This window comes from Athene noctua, chromosome 2, assembly GCF_965140245.1.
Source record: "Athene noctua chromosome 2, bAthNoc1.hap1.1, whole genome shotgun sequence".
NCBI lineage: Eukaryota > Metazoa > Chordata > Aves > Strigiformes > Strigidae > Athene > Athene noctua.
The window spans coordinates 125,380,765-125,397,170 of NC_134038.1; the positions used below are offsets into that span (position 1 = coordinate 125,380,765).

The following is a 16,406-nucleotide window of genomic DNA, read 5'->3' on the forward strand; positions in this document are numbered from 1 at the left end:
AAATTCTAAAAACAAAGACAAATTAGTAGCAAAAATTATTTTTGCCAAGTCATTTCTGTACAGAGGTTCCATAGGCCCTTATTAGGGAACTTATGATACAACATGTGAAAACCTAAGAATATAAATAGTCAATGTCAGCTGGATTATTTCAATGCTTCAAGCTTCTCCTTGAATCAGGGCCTAAGAAGTATGGATTAAAAAGTTATTTTCAAGTTTGTGCAGAAATTATACACTTCTATACATAGTTTCTCTGATTTTAGAATAATGTACCTAAAGGATATAAAAAACACTATCTAAATGACACTACATGCCCTTTCTAAAGAAATTTACCCCTTTGATCTATTAAAAATTATGTATGACGCTGTATCTTGGATTTAGTGGGTTTTTTAGTACTTCCTCTCAAATTGCACAGACTTTTGTGATGACACCAAGTACTGAAGTAATGACAGTTTGTGAGGGTGCTTAAGAATTCTAGAGGAAAAAAAACCCATGAAAATACTAGTATCAAAACAGCCAGCTGGCTAGAACATTCACAACTGGAACATATCAGCTATGGGCACAGGTTTGTAACCACCCCTGTTCGAAGTTATGCAAAGTTGTCATCTGAAAGCATTAAAAGGCGAAATACCAGTGTCTATTAAAACAGTGAAACAAAGGCATATTAGGTAACTGTGGACAGATGCAGGATATGGGATAACTAAGGTCAGCTTACAGTATAATGTACAACTGCAACATTTAATTCCAGAAGCATCACACTAAAATATCGTACACAAAAGCGAACAATTTCTGACATACACACTAACAAGACTGAAAACACATCTCTGATGTTGAAGCCATCTACTATTGCTTTAGGTGGAATTAGAGTCACTGCAAAAGATAAGAGAAAACCAGGATGCATTAACAGATTGAATACAAATACAAATGAAAAGTAAAACAGTCTTTGTACAAGAAACTGATCAAACATCTAAACATATCTAAAATGCTGCCTTCCATTAACACGTTCCTTTTATAGCGCTTTAGCTACAGAAAGAAAATATCAATGCCTTGAAGAGCCACCTGGCTAAGTTACTGAGAAATGCAAGGGTTTAAAAAAAAGGCTAACGCATGTTGCTGCAGAAGAGAATTCAAAGTAACCTGAAAGTGAATGAAAATAAAATGCCTCAAACTATTCATACTATGGAAGAGCTAATAAACTCAAATGGTACAACTGGAAATTGAAACAGATGTTTAAGGCAGAAGTGTAAGAACAGTAAACAGAACAAATTGCTAAGCAAGGCCACAAGAGATAAAACAAAGTCCTGAAGGTTTGTTCAGCAAAGTGATTTAAATGTCCATAATTCTCCATATTCTAATTAAGAAGACTTGAATGAAGTAGTGTTATTCATATTGTGTGTTCCAGTTTAAAAATCCATCGTTCCTCTTCCAACTCAATTCCTCTGTCTTTGGTGTCATCTCTGCCAACACACATAGAATACAGTTCTGGTTCTCATTGTAAAAAAGAACTTGGAAAAAATAAATTACATGCTTTTCATGATAAAATGCAAGATCCTGATCTGTTGCATGGTCCCATGATAAGTTTAGCAGCCTCTAAATAGTAGTTTTAAGTTATTAATTATATCTGAAGCAGAATCATAATTTGCTGTTAACCCCCCAAATCACTTACTAGTTAACTAGTTTACTTTGGTAGATAAGCCATCTAATAGTCATGATACACTTGTGTTCAGTTCAAGAAGTAATGAAACCTAGACTCAGGTAAGTTTGTAAATTCATATATAGAACTTAGCTTGTAAGTGTAACCATGATACGCAGAATTACTGCTTTTCCTGCATTGGAAAAAGACACCACATCTGTCATAAAACTAGACAAAACTATGAAATTGTCAGTTCATGACTAAAATAAAGAAGTAAATTATTTTTAAACATTGAGTTAAATATATTCACATGATCACCATAGCTATACGAAATGGCCACTACTGCAATCACACACTCTATGTACATAACATATATGCCACAACAGTTTGCAAGTGTTGACTTTTCACAGACTAGCCAATTTTACCAGACATAAATAACCTTGTACCAATTTTTAGGCATTTTAAAAGGAATCAAATGTCCTAAATATATCTGTTCCTCTGCAAAATTAAAAACAAAAAAAAAAAAAATCCTAAAAAGTCAGTGCAAATTGAACTTGTTCACCAAGATTAAGCTGAGGATAAACAAAGTTTAAGATATTAAAGGAAGAGACTCATAGAATTGCCAACTGCCTTTAGCAGAGGTTAAAGATTAGGAATCAGAAGTCCTGGGTCCTATAGCAGAGCCTTTTGTGAGTAACTATGTTGTGGCTGTTGAGATGGCGGAGGCTGTGGTTGTTGTGGTGGTGCTTGTTGACTGCTTGCTGTCTGTGGCAGAGGTGTAGATGCTAAGTTATAGTTTGGCACCTGGGACACATTAGTTCCAGCATTTTGATAAGAAGCAACATCAACAGTAGCAGGTGGTGGACTATACACTGAAGCCTGGTTAGAGTAAGTATTTCCAGCAACAGAGCCAACCATTGCACTGAAAAAAAAAAAAAAGTTGAGTTAACAAACAAGTTACCAACAGAACAGCAGCAATTTATTGCCCCTTCAGCTGTTCATTATCTACACACAAAAGTCTCCTAACTCTGGACTGCTTAAAACTGTAGCAAACAAATATTCTAATTAAAACTCAAACACATTCCTCAGATTTAAACACACCTAGCACACCTTTCATGGATTTAAAACTAGACTGTGAATCTATACTTTCTTTTACTTTAATGTGCAACGTGGAAGCCCATCTATCTTCCATTCCACTCATGAAAAAAACCAAACCCCAACCATTTTAAATAGCAAAACAAGTCAGGTGCAGTATGAGGAAACTCGCTTCATCAATATGTCTTACCACCCCAAAACTTTGGGGACAGACACTAACAAATACTTTAATAACTCAAGATAGATGTCTCTCCCAACTCTATAAAATAAAATTATTTACACAGAGAGGAAAAAAAAACCAAACCAAACCAAAACCTTCCTAATCTTTTCCTGAGGTCAATTCAAAACTTTTTCACACTATAGGTAGCTTAGCCAAAGCTTCGCATCTTTAGGCACCCACCCAAAATAGAAAGCCACTTTTAGCTCCTTTATTGTGTAAGTTTTAGTAAGTATTCATAGCCCATTCACTTCTTTCCCAAAATGAGCAGAATTCTCCCCATGCTTCCACAGTAAGATATTTGAAAAAAGAACAATACAATATACACCATCTCAGAAATTATGCAAAGCCAGCCAGAGCAGCAAATGACCTTTATCATTAAATGTATATTAAAAGTTATCTTTGGGGAAAAAAACAAAAAAACCCAGTCATGTCTACATCATTTTCTCTAATTTTTCTTTTATATAAAGAAATTAGAGAAAATTATAAAAACAAGAGAAAAGTTTGAAGTTTATCAGAAATTTTTACCAAATACATGACACCAATTAAAAGCCCACTGGAAATAATTGCACTTAAGTATCCTTCAGTTGTATTTAAAATTATACTTCTGTAAGAAAAATATCCTTTAAATATCATCTGTAGTCCTTTATGTTTAAATTTATTTAAACTTGAATAGGAAAATATTTTTAATTACTTTGAGTAAGACGTCTGTGCAGGCTGACCAGGCAGCACTGAGCTGGCAGATGGAGTAACTGTGCCTTGGCTGAGAGAAGAGAGCTGTTCAGGGGGAAGATTATAGCCTTGAATATGGCCCATCTGTGCACTCCCTGCCACCAAATATGCATTACTTTGAGGTTGCCCCGGATAAACCTAGGAAGTTAAATAAATAAATATTAAAAATAAAACACAAGAAAATTTGGCATTTGGTATATCTGACTTCAGAATTTAAACACAGCGTCTCAAACCTTTCATTACACATGTTTTAACAGAAAGCAACTGATTGTCTTCTATTAAGTTCTATTGCCATAAGAAAAAATTACCAGATTTTCAAAGGACACTATTTACATTTCTAATCTCCAGCTCCAGTAACCAAAAAGGTGAAATAATTTACTGAAAGACTTGTATTCCAAATTTTATTTTAATGACTATCACTCATGTTACTTAAGAGATTGTACTTTTGAATGACAATACTGAAGGATTCAAATCATGTAACGAATAGCAGTCCAAAGCAGCATACTTTTTGATGCCCAGATGACTTTCACAAAGTAGAACCATTAAAATGGAAAGCCAATATGGTACTATTTTCGTGTCATTAGTTAAGCTATCATTTCATTTAACTGTTGAGACTACCACTGTAAAATTGTTTGAGCAGGTCAGAAGGGAAAAAGTTCTTAAGAAGATTTCAATTGAAAACAAGGTAATGCTTTGCAACTAGAGGAAAAGCTTGCTACTAGATGTGTCAACTGTATTCTAAGTTGAGACTAAATTTCTAAACCTTATGCTTTTGTTCAATCATGAATTATTTGGCTTAACACGAATTACTAGAAGAAAATATCAGGTCTTAGGCACAACTGAGTTCACGTAAGTTTACGATATACAGCACTTCTATCTTAAAATCTATGAATCTCAGATGACATATTCATACAAGGCTTATCAATATTGCAAAAGAATTTTAGAATGCAGCAAAGGTACAAGAACTCCTAACTTTTCAGAACTTTATACTGGCTCATCTTCACCTCAAAATCCAGTTTTTCCCTTAAGAATTCCCAGAAACATGCCCATTTATAAAACTTCAGAATCACTTGATTTGGTCATGACATGATTGCTTATCACATATGAACAGAAGACAATGTTCTGCTTAATGACACTGCAAAAACATACATCCTCTTTAAAAAACACTGAAAGAAAGTTCGTATTTGTAGGAAGTTATAAAGAACTAAATCTGCTTCAATATTTATATAATACTGCACAGGTATTAATAAGCTGGTTTGAATTTTTTTTTACTCAAAAAGCAAGTAAATTATTGAAAAAGCAATTTGAAATGGTACATATTCCTACAAACAGGAAAAGAATACAGCAAGTGTGCATTAGACTCTGGAAATAAGCATTTAAATGTTTAAAAGACCTTTTAAAAATACCATGCTATATGAATAAGCCAAAAGATCTACTCAGAGATAACAGTCAATTACATGGAAATGCTCCCATGAAGAATTATAATTCAGTAATTTAAATGCTAAATGGTCTCTACCGGTATTTCAAAAAAAGGAAGCTAAAAGATGAGATTGATTTTAGAGTGGGGCGGGTATAGTCTCAAACAGGAATTGTAGTCCTTTGGTTCTTTACTTTCTTTGACCCACAATGCAAAGATCTGGCAGCTTTAATCTTTATTTTTATGTGCAAGTCAAAGCACAGGATGGGCTTCTTCCTTGACTGCAAAGAACTGAACAGACAAGAACTAAAAGTGTTAGAACTTAAAAAAGGAGAATACCCAAAGCTTGCAGATGAAAACAAACGTTTTGTTTTATTTTACATACTTTGTTGAAAGAAAACACTGCTCTTTCATTTAAGACTATCTCTGAGGCAGCAAGATGATTTTAACCTAGCATTATGGTAACAAAGATCATAAAAAGAGGTTTCCAACTCAGGGAAACAGCGGTGGGAACAGAAGGAAATAAATTATTACTTGCAATCAATACGCTCCACCACACTTCATATATCATATATATTTATTTTAGTAATGTAGAGAAGTATACCATAAAAATAATATTTGAGTAAATTTTGTAAAAAGTTAGCTCATGAAAAACTGCTTATCACTTATAATTTATAAGAAATAAGAAAACAACCACAGGTCAGTATGTATTATACTTGATAATGTCCATGGCTATTAAAGGTTACATACATACCTGAGAGCCAGAAACACCAGATGACTGCATATAATACTGTTGGTTTTGTAGTTTTGCATACATGGAATACATTGGGTCTTCATTCATCAATTTGTTATACAAAGAAAGAGCCTCCATTGCTTTAACATTGAGCTCTGAGAGTTCTGAATGTTTCCTAGAAAATATATTTTACAGTTTATTCTACAATTTAGATAACTTCAGTACAGAACAGACAATATAGGGAACTTTCATGAGCTGTGATAAGCAAAATATTATTACTGCCTGTGAAGCAATTCCTGCCAAGTGCCGGAATGTCAAACAGTACAATAGTATAAAATACTATGTGACTAGGGCAAAAACCTTTTATAACTCCTTCCAGATGAGAAGCTACTAATAAATACACCTATTTTCTTTGCCAGTATTCACAGAAATGATTAAAGTATCATTAAGTAACAACATGAGTATTTCTAAGAATTAATCTTTATTTGAATCAAAACACATTTACCTGTCTATATCTTCCAACTTTTCATCTATGAGAGGTCCCATCTGGTGACACATTGCTAGAATAGAAAGACATTAACATATATCAGAGTAATAAATATTTCCATACTGTAAAGTCAGAAAGCAGCTTTAAAATTATCAGAAATGTGTAGATGCTGGTACAATTATTTTTTTTTTTAATCATTACCATAATTTGTATTCCAAAAAAGTTATAGTAACAGAGGTAATGATGGCAGTCTCAACAGTTAAATGCAATGATAGCTTAACTAATGGCATGAATTTAAGAATGAGATCTAGCTGAAGTTTTCAGAAGTGGTACAGTTTTAAGAGTACATTAAAAAAAATACATAGTGTAACAAAACATATTTAATATCCAGGGGGTGTAAAGCTGAAACTATTTTACATAAAAGAAGAGTTGAAAGGTAATCTCTTCTTCAAGGAGGAAAATTTGTCACTGCAACCTAGATCATGTGCTCAACTAGCAAAAAGACTATTTATGAAAACAACGAAGAGGAAAACAGGTTGCAATGATTCAAATCATCTGTGTATCAAAGACCCTCATAGCACATTGCTATCTCACTAGAATCCTAACTGAGGGAAGAGGGCTTTTTCAAACCATTAACATGTGCAAAAGAAACTACAAAAACTTGAAGGTGCATTAAAATAAACAAAAATGCACCCCCTGCCAACTTTCAGCACAAGGACACGGGGTTCATGTAACTGTCAAGCAAACCTCAGTTAACTAACAGAAAGATGAAGTTCGTCAAGACGTAAAATAAACAGACAAGGAAGCTAAAGGGAATACTACTGTCTAACCCAACTCCAGAATGCAAAATGTGCCCACTTTTCCAAGCAATGATCTATTTACTAATTAAGAGGTTTGTTTAGTCCCAAGAGCCACTCAACATTCAAATTGAGAGTTAAGAAAAAAAGATTCAGGCATCAATGATGGCCTAAATGCATTATAAGCAGCTCTAGAATACAGTCTTCACTCCCAGTTTTCCCAAATTAGAGATGCAGAAGGGGCTGAAAGCCTCTGGACCTTGACAGGTGAAACAATATCACTGATGTGTTCCTTGAAGGCAACTCCAGGTGAAAGAGGAGTTGTATGAAAGGCACCCATCTGCTTCTCTGAGCCTGAGATCAGTAATATGCTGGCAGAAATGCTGGGAAAAGATGTAAAACCTGATGTAAGTTCAGCCTATATTTACATAAAACACAAAGTGTTGTGAAAGGCATGAAAAGAATTGCTTAGATGTCTGCATGGTAACATGATAACTGAACTGCTGCCAACCACAAACCCTAGGCTCCTGGGAAGTGTGGTGATGAGCTCTCCAATTTAAAGACATTTGTGACTGGACACCTGGATGGCAGGAGAAAATGTTTTTTTGCCAAAAGTTGATCAAGCACCTGACCACTGGGAGGAACCCAAGATCCCAAGGTCCAATACACATCTATAATAAAATTCCTATGATCTATGCCAAAAATAGTAGCTCCCCAAGGCCTACTTGAGTGTACAAGTAGTCTTGAATATGGCATTGAAGAACTATATGCAGCCATATGTCTGGCAAGCACTGTTGTAGGTTAGCTGGGGAGCAACCATCTGACTACACTACAGCTTTCAGATTCTAGAAGCAGTCCCACCAGGTTAATATAAAATTCAGCATTGTTCTAATGATCTCCCAATGTGTTTTGAAAAGAGATCTTAATGTAAGCCATAGCTGGAGGATGGTTGACAAGCACACCTTTAATTTCTTTGCCTCTGTCCTGGACCAGATATAGGCAATCTGCTTCTTAGACAACAGTCTCTACAGCTATATTTGGTACTTGAAAGAATAAAACCATTCACGTTTCTTTTTACTTGCCTTTAGCTTTAGTGGAACTAGAAAACGTGCAGACATGTCACAGATGTGCAGCTCCTAAAACAGGATTCATTTACAGGCATGATGAACGAGATGGATGTGGAAAGATAGGAGATACCCAAGAACTACAAGCTCATGCACTTTTTCCTGATTAACTTCTAGATAGATCTGGAATCTGCCATTTTTTTTAACAAAGTCTGGTCCTATCCAAATTGCCAGTTTAAGCCAATGTTCTGTCTCATAATTGGTAAGTTTCTTTACTTCCTTCTCCAAAGTTCCCTTCCAAAACTTTTGATGCATCTATCGACCCAGGTAGAACAGTCTACAATGCCTCTTTGAAGAGGTAGTCTGAATAATTTGAGTCTAAAGGACGAGTCTAATTTGTAGCATTCTATAAAGTATTTGTTAATATTAGAGTCCTACAGAAATACACACACAAGTGAAAGGCATGCAGGACATCCAGAGGTCTATTCTAAGCCTCAGTAGTATTTCTGCTTCCTCTCATGGAATCTTCCTTACAGTCCTTTTGCAATTTACTGTGCTATTCCATGAAGGAAAAAAAAAAAAAAAAAGGATAAATAAGACTGAATTAAGTATTCTTGGGTCTTGAAAAGAAAAAGAATATAGAATATAGTTTTCTTGAGAGAGGAGAGGGCTTGTTTTAAGTTACAATTTTGCACTTTGGTCTCTTGGATGTGGGAAACAAGAAGAAAGAAGATAATTACAGCTCAGACACTTTTCTCAGGCGTGCTTGTGATGTGCACAAGAAGCTGAAGCAGTTTCAGCTTAGTTTCAATTTGTTTTGATACAGGTAATTAATAGAGAGGAAAACAACAACAAAAAGCCCCATGAGGTTTTCTTACTCTCAAGATGAAGCAGTTCTGGGAGGTCTGGCTGGTCATCAGATGGATCTGCACTTTGTAACATCTGCAACAGTTGGTCCATTTTATCCTACAACACAAATGGTATAATTAAGGCATATGTGGGGGAGAAGAATTAACACTTTCAGGATTGTAAATTAAAGCAGCTATTTACAGCAGCTATTTGGATCTTTTGGGACTTAGGAATCACCTAGACCAACTTTAAGAAAATACAAGTCATACATGCTACTTTACAGGAATGAAGATGCTTGAACAAGGAAAAGCCAAATAATAAAAGTTATTAGTAACAAATGGAACATGCAGAATACCCTTTTTTTTCCTAGAAGTCTTTCTAAACAGTATTTCCAGAGCAGTTTTTCCATTTTAGTTATTACATAGGCAATACCACCACCTAGTGGGATTAGTGGAAATGTTTTGACAGAACACATTGAGAGAGTACTTTAAAAAGAAATGGGTCCTTGAAACTAAATTCACTGAAAAACTATCCTGCATTTTGTAGGTGTATGAGGCCTATCAGCACATGAGCAAAGTCATTACTAATATATATGAAAGGGGGTTTTTAAGATGATGTTTGGAGAGATTATATGGTTGCCTTCAGAATAAATCATCCTTGATTAACCAGTTTAAGTGCAACCCATTTATAAAAATACCAAAGGGCAGAAAATGAACAGGCATAAACTCTTTGTAAAGTACGCCTTGGAGTGAACTATATTGCTTCACCAAACATTACACGCAAATGATTAAAAATCACTTTTTATCCGAATACTATCAAATAAATAGCCTTTAACAGGCCAGAGTTATATAGGTTGTATCAAAGTGGAAAATAAATCCATGCTTTTTCCTCCTTAACTCCAGGAAAGGCAGGAAGAAGCCAAATTAACTATTTCCTTAAAAATTATACTATGGTAATTTTAAAAACAAAACAAGACACTAAAACACACACTGTCATGGAATCACAGAAGACAAAAGCTGGAAGGCACCTCAAATGCCTAAAATAAGCTATTTCAGTAGATTACAAACTAATATCTCTTGGGAGGAAGAGTATTTGAGGCAGGCATTATTAAATAGGACTTTAGGAAGGCAATAACTGATTTTTCATGTCAAAAAACAATGACAGAACCGTAGCTGAGAAAGAAATGGAAGGTCGTGAGAGAAAAAGCTAAAAATTCTGAAGAGAACAATTCTAAGATGCCTGGGAGGGAGGGGGCGGGGGGGAAGGGAAAAAAAAAAGGGCAGGGGAAAAACATCCTGGGCTGAGAGTTCCTGGGAACCTTACAGAATCACTGCAGTGAGATTGTGCAAATCTTACTATATTACTTACAGAGCAACAAAAACCTCACAGTTTTCAGAGAAAGAAAGAGATCTTTCATACTGGGGGAAGACAGCGATGGTTATACTGGAAATAAATCTAAGACAGCATTCAAGATGGGTATCTCTGAGGTATCCTGAAGTACTTAATGCAAAACTTGAAAGCAAATGCATCACTGTACACCAAGCTTCTAGTTTCAAGGTGAAGAGTTGCACAATTCTGGAGTAGGGCCCTAAATAGAATGCAGTTTCCAAATTCAGTTTCAGAAATTCCTAAGAACTTCAAGACACATGAACAACTTAGAATACTGCAGCTTTGCTTTGTTTTTTTTTAAATTTAATCAACTTTGCCTTCCCATTCTCTTTTGATTATTTTCTCTTGATATTTCAAATTGGTTTTGAAGTACAGGATGAAAGGGTTAAACATCACATATTTAAATGTACCAGCAGTTGAAAATCAGTGCTTTTATCATGCTTACTTCATCGATATAAACTGGTTCAGGCTCAGGTTCTATTGTCTCTACTTGAACTTCATCACTGAACTGCACTGTTTTCTTCTCAGCTTTCACTATAAGATAAACAAGCAATTTTATAAAACAAAAATAAACAAAACTGACATAAATGTTATATAGCTAACATGTTACCTACATTCTCTGCATTTGAAACATTTACTGTGAAAATTTTAAAAATTAGTATTTTGTTGACATTTGAAGGCCAAAACCATCTCCACAGACTTAAACAAGTTTCTTAAACAAATGTATAAATTGCATAAAAAAAAGACATCAGTTGACTCAAGGTCAATAGAAACGTGTTTTAGCAAGTAATATGTCTTTATCATAGCCTCTCTGCACATAGCATGATTACTAATAAGTCATCAGGAAAACAGACTTGAGAGAGTGACTGGAAGAGATAGGGCTAATGAGTCAGGTTAAAGAGAAAACATCTATGACAAACTGGAACCTTCCCTTCTCCAGAGCAAAGCATAGAATCAAAAGTTCTCAAGTTTTACTATTCCTTTTCCATCAGACAGTATCTGGAAAAGCATCTCACTGCTCTGCAGTGGAAGCCACAACAAAAAAACCTGCCAAATACTACTCTTATCATACTACTCCTATCACTCTTAATATAGAACAGATGACTCCTACAGCATGTAATTCTGCTGACCTGCTCATACCTTTGACACACTCATCTTGAGATCACAGGAGAGTAACCTTGCATATCCATCAGATTTACAGAAATCAATTCTCTAGTCTTAAAATCTTGTCTAACATTTAATGTTTTTATTAAATATTTAGAGTAGGTTAGACTGATGTAAGCAGATACAATAAGATAACCAGTATGCAGAAAAAAAACCTCCTTCCATTAAGCACACGTACATACCTACAGTATGTAGGTTTCCTGAATTGTTTAAACAGTGGTAATCTGACTCCAACTCCTACCTGCCCCGGGGACCTTCAGTTTCACCTTGATTAGATATGTACCATTGCAACCAAGCAAAAAAGGCAATTTGGAACAAAACTGCTGTTGTCTACATTCACCTAGGTGTCAGTGGAGTTGTTAAATGAGTCTCAAGGAAGCTACTGACAAGGCCAGCAGTAGACAGCATCATGTTTTTCAGCAGATGCCAGCTTGGGCAACCTTGATCTGACACATAAAGATGAAACTGTTGTTTGTGAGAGCACAGCAAGGGCTCCTCAGTTTTACTTTGAGTATCCCATTAATTTGCAACTGAACTTTAACTTAAGGAAAAGGAAATAGGGAAAGTAAATTCCTACAGAAATATCCCTTGGGCCACAGCAAGGCTTAACATATATATATATAAATGTAATCTTACTTACTCATTTCTGGCTCAGCAGAAAGATCAGCTGTTACAAAATTAGATGGAAACAATCCTATACCCTGATGAGTTTCACCTTTCCACCAATTTGGATCACTAAAAATAAAAAAAAAAATTCAAAACCCCATACATTAAAAAACCCATACTCACATGGAATTTTCCTAACAATTGCACTGTACAAGGCATTTATATTACTTGTACATAAATACCATTTGTATACACATGATACACAGAAATATTTATGCAATTACATTTGTATGTAAAAAAATCTAGAAGATAACTAAATAAAGTATTTAATATGTAAATATTTTTAATTGCAATTGTATTCCAATGTATGCTTCTACATAGAAGACATGATTATTCCCGACTGATTTTTACAGTCCAATATACTTCTAGTAGGCATTCTATATAAGTTACCTGTCATCAAGGATAGTTATAAGTTCTCCAGCTTTAAAAGTTAATTCGTTGTCTTCAGCAGCCTCAAAATCATAGATTGCACGAACCTTTCGGCCCTCATGTTTGTGATTTGATAAAAGGCTTGAGGTGCTCGGATACAAACTGGAAAGTGTTGTTTGCTGTTGCCTTTGTTCTTTTAGTGACAGTTCAATAGCTACAAAAGAAGAGTTATTCACATGAAAATTTCCTATAAAAATGGGTTGAATGATACAAAAATTTATCTCTATAAAAACTTTCAGTATCATTCCACTCCTACTGCATCATAATCAACTTCTTTCACACAAAAATAATGGTAAAAAATAAAAAAGATGTTTTACAACTAGAGACCACAATTCTGCCCATAGATTTACTGAGGCTTTCAACATGGACAGGATGAATAAACAGCACTTAAGCACAAATGGTCTAACTCAGTAAAGTCATCCATTTTTAATTATTTTATTATATTATTGTTATTACTTTGAACAGAAGTATTTACATTCTTACTAGCATATACATGATGCTGAACTTTTCCAGATTGATTGAAACATGAAAAAAATACAGCTGTTCAGGTAGACACTGTTTCTCCGTTAGATTAGGAGTCTTCGGAGATTCACAGATTCAGAGTATCACACAGACTGGCTGAGGTTGGAAGACACCTCTGGAGAGTCATCTCGCCCAACACCCTGCTCAAGCAGGGTCTCCAAGGGTGGAGACTCCACAACATCCCTGGGCAAACTGTGCCAATGCTCAGTCACTCTCACAGTAAAAAATTAATTCATAATTAAGAAAATTATTTTTGTTTAGACAAACAAAATTTTGTCCATTCCTTTTCTCTCCTTGTCATTCCTTGAATAATTTTACATTTCCTGGTCATTTTCAGTTAAACTTGACTGACCTGAAAGGTTTCACTTATATTAAACACCTCCAAGCTTATTAAAAAAAATATCATGTTTAAGAAGGGACAGAGTGGGACACAAAAAACAAGACAGCAAACACTAGAGAACCTATGCAGAATATGAACCTTGAAACACAGATTCCTTTAAAAGTAGAATTTGGTGGGTCAACTGTTGAAGAAATCATCAGTAACATATGCACATTGGTTAATGATGATTTAACTAGATCAGTGTTACATTAGATAATAGCTAAACAACAACAACAACAAAAAAATCTATCAAAGATGAGATACTGCAAGCATCCACCAACTACTAGCGCAAGAATGTCACTCATATAGTGAACAGCCACTGTTAGAACTTTAAGGCCAAAGTCATACTATGCACATGGGCTAACATCTGATGCCTTTACATTGTTGAAGTTTCACCTTGAAAACCAGCACCTAGACCATAAAGATCAAACCACTCTAAGAATAACACTTCACACATGTCTGGTATAGGATCATTAAATGACCTTTAAATATACCTTAGTACAACTGTAAATCAAAAGAAACCACCCTAGTCTTGTTTAGTGGGACTGCAGCGAGACATTTAACAGTCCCTTATGCTCACAGCAATCAAAGCCTTAAAGTATGCTACAGAAGCAGTATTCAAAGGAATAAAAGTTGAAAATAGTATACCCAAAATACTTTGCATGCAATTTATACTATAATCCTTATTTTCTCCTTCCATGAAATGTTTAAATTGCAAATGAATGTGCTTCACTTGCCCCAAGAAGAGGAAAATCCAAGTGCGGAACTAGTATCAAACATTTCCATAGTGGAGCATGTCTTTAACATGACATTTTGCAGATTTTTTTACTGTGTTGTTTAGGTTTGGCAAGGGAAAAGGAAGTAAAAATTGGGATTTTTTTTTTATTTTTTACCCATGGAATAGTTTTAATCTGTAACCCTCCAGGAAGGGTACAAAAAGAAAGTAATAGAAATCATAATCACAATCCTTAACTATACTATTCACATAGAGGAAGGAAGCAAAACGTTTGTTCCTGCTTTATTTGATATTTACCAATATATTCATCAGGTCAGCAAGCAAACACACTCACCTTTAGCTAAATCCTCCTCTTCCTTTTTGTTGGCTACGGTACCAGGATCTTTGGCAACTAGAGCTGGACTTGCTTTTGCCTGTTCAGCAGCCTAGCCAAAAGTGAAAGATGTAAAAATGAATTCAACAAAAAAATGACATTGCATTAAGTTCACCATTTTGATTTGTATTCATCTGCAATATAAAAATCTAAAGTAAATCACAGCACTTCGCCCCTCAAAGGAATGTTTTATTAAGACAAGAAAGATTTTGTTTTGCCAAACATATTATAGAATTCAAAACTACAAACCGTAAAATACAGAACTGAGGATAAAAACAATTTCTGACACCCTTTAAGAAAAAACACAAAATTTAATATACCTGTGAACCAATAGCTGGGAAAGTAACTCCTTGCTCCTTAAGATTTTTTATCATAGCAGATATTAAACTAAGCTGTGGGTCATTCTTGAATTCATCAGTCCATTCCACCATAAGGGCTTTCAGCTTTTCACAAACTTTTGGATGACCCTGTAAGAAAAATAGAAACTAGTTAAATAACGTAGGAACCTGTTCTTAATTCCTTCATTTCAAATAATATCACATTACTATCAATATAAACTATACAGACACTTTGTTTTGAAGTCAAGCGTATCACGAAGGGATATCTTTATTAAAAAGGGAGAACAGTACACCAGCATTGTGTTTGTACTAATGCAGTATGTACTAGGCCCAAAATAGAGTAAAACAAGGTTATATAAAGCCCTTTATTATTTCCATTTCACTAAATCTGTATTTAGTGTTTCATTGCTGTTATTTGATGTGAAAATTATTTTGTACTTTTATAAATTAACACCCCACCTCCCCTGAACAGAATACATAGGCAACTGTAGTGTGAAGTGGCATTCAGGAAGTTCTCTCCATAGTCAGTTTTCCCAGTAACCTTGTATCTTTCCCTCTGCCACCAAATTTCCAGCCTTCCAAAAGTAGACTCCATTCCACTTTCAGATTAGCCCAATTCTCTGTCTAATTTAGCTTTTCTATGAATTGTATATATTAATGCAATACATTACCTTATTCAACACATTGCTTACTTCACTGGCAAAATCTCTTGAACAGACTTCTAGATGAAAGATTTTACCACAGTTTGATACACATGCTCCTAGAAGCTAAAGAAAGAAAGATCAAAACTCAGAGAAGAATTTTTGCAATATAACTTTTGAGGTACGAAAAGCACTACATTAAAAAGGACATACAGTTAATGCTTGCATCGCAACATGGGGATCTTTATGGTTCACTCTCTTCATAATCGAGCGGAGACAGTCCTTAGGTCTAAAAAACACAAGACAGATTTAAAACCACAGTTTCCTATTGTGCACATGACAATGCATGACAATGTTAACAGACAACAAGCTCTCCAGGACATCATCAGTAAGTTTTTCAGTAGCTTATAAGTGCAACATTAAAAAAAATAAACACCATTAACAGTTGCAGCCATTTCTATCTGTAGGATTGTTAGCTTTCTCAGTTATCAAAACGCTTCAGTAACTTACATTACCTTTTGTAGTTAGTGAGAATTACCGTAAATACTCCAGAAAGATAAAAAAAACCCTTAGAGAACTGTAATTCTCTGTAGTCCATGCACCTACTACTCCTCTGTATGCCACATACATATATAAGAACATTTGCTTACATGCTGATTACAAACACCCTTGTGCTTTTTTTTTTTTTTTTTTTAATTACCACCATTACATTCCTCAGGGTCTCTTTTAATCTACAGAATAACATTTA

General features: G+C 34.8%; 1 protein-coding gene across 1 annotated transcript in view; it reads right to left on the bottom strand.

Moving 5' to 3' along the window:
* Positions 1-721: 721 nt before the first annotated feature.
* Positions 722-16,406, bottom strand: part of STAM (signal transducing adaptor molecule) — a 33,474-nt gene continuing 17,789 nt past the window's right edge. The window contains exons 3-14 of the mRNA XM_074900193.1: positions 15,872-15,947; positions 15,689-15,784; positions 15,000-15,146; positions 14,641-14,731; positions 12,631-12,823; positions 12,215-12,309; positions 10,856-10,944; positions 9,051-9,138; positions 6,330-6,384; positions 5,846-5,999; positions 3,637-3,812; positions 722-2,552 (exon numbers count right to left, since the gene is read on the bottom strand). Of these exons, the coding sequence (XP_074756294.1) occupies positions 2,303-2,552; positions 3,637-3,812; positions 5,846-5,999; positions 6,330-6,384; positions 9,051-9,138; positions 10,856-10,944; positions 12,215-12,309; positions 12,631-12,823; positions 14,641-14,731; positions 15,000-15,146; positions 15,689-15,784; positions 15,872-15,947 (1,510 nt within the window). The 3' untranslated portion in view covers positions 722-2,302. The remainder of the gene's footprint in view (positions 2,553-3,636; positions 3,813-5,845; positions 6,000-6,329; positions 6,385-9,050; positions 9,139-10,855; positions 10,945-12,214; positions 12,310-12,630; positions 12,824-14,640; positions 14,732-14,999; positions 15,147-15,688; positions 15,785-15,871; positions 15,948-16,406) is intronic.